Below are 5,560 nucleotides of genomic sequence, written 5' to 3'. Positions count from 1 at the left end.
AGATCCCACATGCCGCGGAGCGGCTGGGCCCGTGAGCCATGGCCGCTGAGCCTGCGCGTCCGGAGCCTGTGCTCCGCAACGGGAGAGACCGCAGCAGTGAGAGGCCCGCGTACCAAAAAAAAAAAAAAAAAAAAAAAAAAGATCATCTCTAATTAGCAATACCAGGAGAAAATCAATCTAGTCCCACATATTACATGTGATGCTAATTATAGGAGGAACGTACACATTTAAAATATTAATAGGAAAGTCACTTCTGGAAGTGGGAACAACTTTCTAAGCAATATAAGTCATCAAGAAAACAAGCAGATTTGAATTCATAAAAACATAAAACGTCTGCACATCTGGAAAACACCTTAGTTAAACAGACCATTCATACAAATTAATGAAACATACTGAGAAAAATACTAAGAACCTAATAGACAAATGAGCAAAGGACACAAACGAATTTCACAAAAGAGGAAAACCTTCACAAAAGAGTCAATATTTACAAGTAACCAATGATATATCAACTAAAATAACAAGGAAGTGCCATCTTTTTGCCCTCGTTCGTCAACTATATGATACCTAATACTGTCCAAGGCATCGTGAAATTGGCTCTCTCATACATTACTGGAGGTAGAATATAATTATGTGCAACCACTTTGGAAAACAATTGCTAACGTTAATCAAGAGACCTGAAATAGCCAAACTCAGTAATCCCAGTTGTGAAGTTCTATCATTAGGAAACAGTAAGCTCTTCACTGCAGCATTATTGTAATCACCAAAACTGGAAGCAATGGAAATTTCCAGCAACTAAGAAACACATTAAGGTAGCGCACTTGATGCAGTGTAATGCAGTCATGAGAATGACAATTACAAAAACTGTGTAGCAACATGGGAAAATATTTATTATGTAATGTTAAAGTTTAAAAGCAGGATACAAAAACTGCATATAGATTACAAACATAAATACAACCTTGTTAAAATACATAGGGAAAAAAACATCGTAATGGAAAACATAAAAATTATAGTGTGGTGAGATTATGGGTAATTTCCTGACACTATTGCCCTAACTTCCTGTATTGTTATATTTTCTTTCTGTAAAAAGTTTAATTTTGCTGTAAATGAATTATAGGCTTATCGTTACAAAAAATCTAACAACACAAACTTGTATGAAGTAGAAGTCTCTGTCCCGTTGTTCAGTGAAGGACACTGCTTGCTGTACATCATTTCATATAACATAACATTTAACATGTCATGTTATATACCACATATGTTACATTGCTTTTTGTACAGATGGAATCGTATCATGTTTACTGCCTATAACTTTTCTTATTTCAATTGATAATCATCTCTTGCCTCAATTCATGCAAAACCTCCCAACTGGTCTCCCTGCTTCTACCCTTGCCCTCCTTCAGACCATTCTCAAAGTAGTCAAATGAACCAAGTAAAAAGCAAGTTACTGCATTCTTTCTAATGGCTGCATAGTATTCTGCTGAATAAACAATACCATAATTTATTTAAACAATCCTTATTACTGAAGGAAATTTAGCCGTGAACTTTCTTGTACATCTATATTTGACCACTTGCATATCTATGAGGAAAATTCCTAGAAAGAAATTTTATGAATCAAAGACTATGAACATTAAAATTTTTGAAAGACATTCCCAAACTGACCTCCAAAAAGATTATGGTAGTTTACGCATGGAGTTCTCCAGCTGCTCATCAACACTTGATGTTATCAATTGGTTCAGCCTTTACAAGCGCATGAATGAGAAATGCTGCCTGACTTGCTTGATTTTCACTGACTTAAGTACAAGTAAAATGAAATACCTTTTAATTTTTTTAATCAACCATTTGTTTTCCTGTGAGCTTTTTCATATTCTTTGCCCATTTCATTACTGGCCTATTGGTATTTTTATTGATTGAATAGACTTCTGTATATTAAGAAAATTTACCTTCTTTCTTATGAGCTGCAACTATTTTCCATATTTTTCTTTCGTAACTTTTTTTTACTGTCTTTGATAGTTCAGAAAGTTTTAATTTTTGAGTAAAATTCAGTATTTTCCTTTTCAGCTTCTGATTTTCATGTCATGCTTGGACAGACCTTCTCTACTTCAAGATTATAAAAAATATTCACTCATGCTTTCATCTAGTACCTTTAATCATTGTACTTTTGACACTGAAATTTGTGACTAACTTCGTATAAAAAGTGAAGTAGAAGATTCAGCTCATCACCATTTACATGGCTCTTTGGCCCCACCCATCACTTATTAAGTAGTTCATTTCCCCACTGATTTGAAATACTAGCTTTATCACATACTAAATCCCCCTGTATACTTGGTCTATTTTTGAACTCTATTCTGTTCCACTGATATTCCTGCACCAAGACAAAAATGGTTTACTTTTATAATTTCATAATACGTTTCAATATCTGAAGTGTTCGGCTTTCCCTAATTATAATTGAAATTTTAAAATATAAAATGAAACAATAAAGTTTACCTCCTCACTTTCCCCTCCAAGTGTGTCTACCACTCTCTCGGGCGCCCAGCTCTCTCAACGAGAAACTTTAAAAACTGACACAGCAGTGAATAAATGAAAGTGGCTCCGCTCAGAAGTGACAAATCTGAAGAAAAGTCAATGCATTAAAAAACGGGAGAGTGTCCTGACTCCCTCCCAACTCGGTCCTTCCACTTCCCCTCGCAACATCAGCCCGCCGGCCGACGCCTGCCGCGATTCCCAGCCCAGCCTCTAGAGGTGGCAGCCGGTCGGAAGCGAGTGGACCAGGATTGACTCCCAGAGCAGCTGGGGCCGTCGTGACGTCACGTCCGGTCACGGCGGAAGTCCTCCGCTGGCCGATCGGGAAGCAGCTGAAGGCTGGGCGATGGCAGTCTTGGAGGCTTCGCACCCGGACAGACCCGAAGCCACAGTGCCCCCGCGGTAGGCCGGACCAGGGTGGCGGGCTCCGGGTCCCGAGATGAAGAGCGTCGGGGGCTGAACCGCTACCTTAGAAGGGAACCTGGGAACCCTCACGGCCCCTATTGCAGACCCTCCCTGACTTTGAGCTGTAAACTGCCTTTGCCGGGGCTGCCCCGGAAGCAGGTCCGCCTGGTATCCTACCGCTCCTACAGGGAACGGTGCGGGCCGAGATTTTACCCCTTCACCATAATAGTAAGGCTGGTGGTAGCCCCGGGCCGGGGGTTCAAGGCCGCCGATTCTCCCTAACATCGTCTCCTTTCCACCGCCGCAGGGATGGAGGGGTCTAAGACATCCAGCAGCACCATGCAGGTGAGCTTCGTGTGTCAGCGCTGCAGCCAACCCCTGAAACTGGACACGAGCTTCAAGATCCTGGACCGTGTCACCATCCAGGAGCTCACAGGTCAGCGAGACCCTTAGAAAGAGGGTGGTCAAGCTTTGGAGATGAAGGTCTTAAAGAATGCACATAGCCTGCCACAGACACGCCTTGTGAGCCTCAGAAGTCGCGTCGTCTCTCTGGCTTCTTGTTTTCTTATCGAGAACATAAAAGAATTTTACACTGTGTGCTTCTGAGAGCTTTCTATAGCAAGAAAAGGTCCTTAGTTTTCTGCTTCTGTTGTTTCAGAGTAAAGGAATATGTACATTTAAAAATAAACAGCAATTGTTGAGGACTTGCCATATACTAAGTGTGTTACATGCATTACTTTTAACCTCTATGGAGTAGTACAGTTATACTCGCCTATGGAGTAGTAGTAAAATTATCATTTTATCCATGAGGAATTGAGGCTTAGAGAGGTTAAGTGACTCACCCAGTGGCCAACAGATGATAAGTAGAGGAACAGAGTCTCAAAGTCCCAAGAAGTGAGATGAAGCTAGAAAAGAAGAAAAGACTGAATAGACAGTTAAAATAAGCTTATGGGTCTAGAGTCAACCTGTTTAGATTTAAATCCTGTCATTTACTAGCTGAATGACTTTTTGCAAGTTACTTCACCTCTCTTGACCCTGGTCTCTTGGTTTTCTTTATCTGTAAAATGTAAAGCAATCTCAAGGTATTTGTAAGGATCAAATATGACAAAGACCATAAATACTTAAGAATATGCTGGGGAAAAGTACTCAATAAATATTAACTATTATTATTAATACCTGATTTTTCTTTTCTGAGGGTAATTATCTCTTTAATATATTTTAAACTTTATTATGAAAAATTTCAAACATGCAGTCAAGAGAATAGCATAGTGAACTCCCTTGTATCCATCATCCAGCTTCAACAATTAGCTACATCCTGCCATTCTTGTTTTCTCTATACCTCCATTCACCTCCCATCTCCACTCAATTACTTTGCTCTTTACTTCCTTTTTTTTAAGGTAAATTGTCATGAATTGACAATTTTTAATTGTCCAGTTTTTTGGTTTTTGGCCACGCCGCGCAGCATGTGGGATGTTAGTACCCCAACCAGGGCTGGAACCCGTGCCTACTGCAGTGGAAGTGCAGAGTCTTAACCACTGGACCGCCAAGGAAGTCCCTAATTGTCAAGATTTATACATTACAAATCTTAGGTTTTTTTTTTTTTGGCTATGCCACGCAGCCTGTGGGATGTGGGATCTTAGTTCCCCAACCAGGGATTGAATCTGGGCCCTTGGCAGTGAGAGCGCGGAGTCCTAACCACTGGACCGCCAGGGAATTCCCCTTAGCTGTATGTTTTTGACTAATGTATGCACTCATGTAACTTAGATCTCCATTGTGATGTAGAAAGCTTTCATCTTCCCAGAAAGTTCTCTCATGTTCCTTCCCACTTATTCTGAGGGAAAGGGGATATTAACTTTTGTTATGGAAAACTTTAAAGTTTATGATGAACCCCCATGTACTCATCACTGAGCTTCAACAATTATCCATAAAGGGACTTCCCTGGTGGCGCAGTGGTTAAGAATCTGCCTGCCAATGTAGGGAACACGGGTTTGAGCCCTGGTCTGGGAAGTCCCACACGCCACGGAGCGACTAAGCCCGTGTGCCACAACTACTGAGCCTGTGCTCTAGAGCCTGCGAACCACAACTGCTGAGCCCACATGCAACAGCTACTGAAGCCCGCGTGCCTAGAGCCCATGCTCCGCAACAAGAGAAGCCACTGCAATGAGAAGCCCGCTCACCACAGCAAAGAATAGCCCCCGCTCACCGCAACTAGAGAAAGCCCGCGCACAGCAACGAAGACCCAACGCAGCCAAAAATTAATTAATTAATTAATTAAAAAAAATTATCCATCCATATTTAACCATGTTTTCATCTACAGCCCCATCCATTCCCCTCCCACCCCAAGTTATTTAGAAGCAAATTCCAAACATATAAATACCATAAATATTTTAGTAAGTATTTTTGAAAGGTAATGTGTCTCTTTAAAGACATAATCATACCATTATACTGGAAAAAATTTAAGAATCCCTTAATCCGATTTAATGGGTATAAGGGAAAAAAGACAACAGATTCTTCTTTGTATAAATTGTACTTTAAGAAAAAGGGGGAGGGCTTCCCTAGTGGCGCAGTGGTTGAGAGTCCGCCTGCCGATGCAGGGGACGCGGGTTCGCGCCCCGGTCCGGGAGGATCCCACGTGCCG

The 5,560-nt window shown here is 41.2% G+C and overlaps 1 protein-coding gene across 1 annotated transcript in view; it reads left to right on the top strand.

Annotated features, from left to right (window-relative positions):
• Positions 1-2,820: 2,820 nt before the first annotated feature.
• Positions 2,821-5,560, top strand: part of BECN1 (beclin 1) — an 11,360-nt gene continuing 8,620 nt past the window's right edge. The window contains exons 1-2 of the mRNA XM_028499071.2: positions 2,821-2,919; positions 3,230-3,358. Of these exons, the coding sequence (XP_028354872.2) occupies positions 3,232-3,358 (127 nt within the window). The 5' untranslated portion in view covers positions 2,821-2,919; positions 3,230-3,231. The remainder of the gene's footprint in view (positions 2,920-3,229; positions 3,359-5,560) is intronic.

This window comes from Physeter macrocephalus, chromosome 14, assembly GCF_002837175.3.
Source record: "Physeter macrocephalus isolate SW-GA chromosome 14, ASM283717v5, whole genome shotgun sequence".
In the NCBI taxonomy this organism is placed as follows: domain Eukaryota; kingdom Metazoa; phylum Chordata; class Mammalia; order Artiodactyla; family Physeteridae; genus Physeter; species Physeter macrocephalus.
Note: the sequence above shows the minus strand (reverse complement) of the source record. Positions and strands in the feature narration are given on the sequence as shown.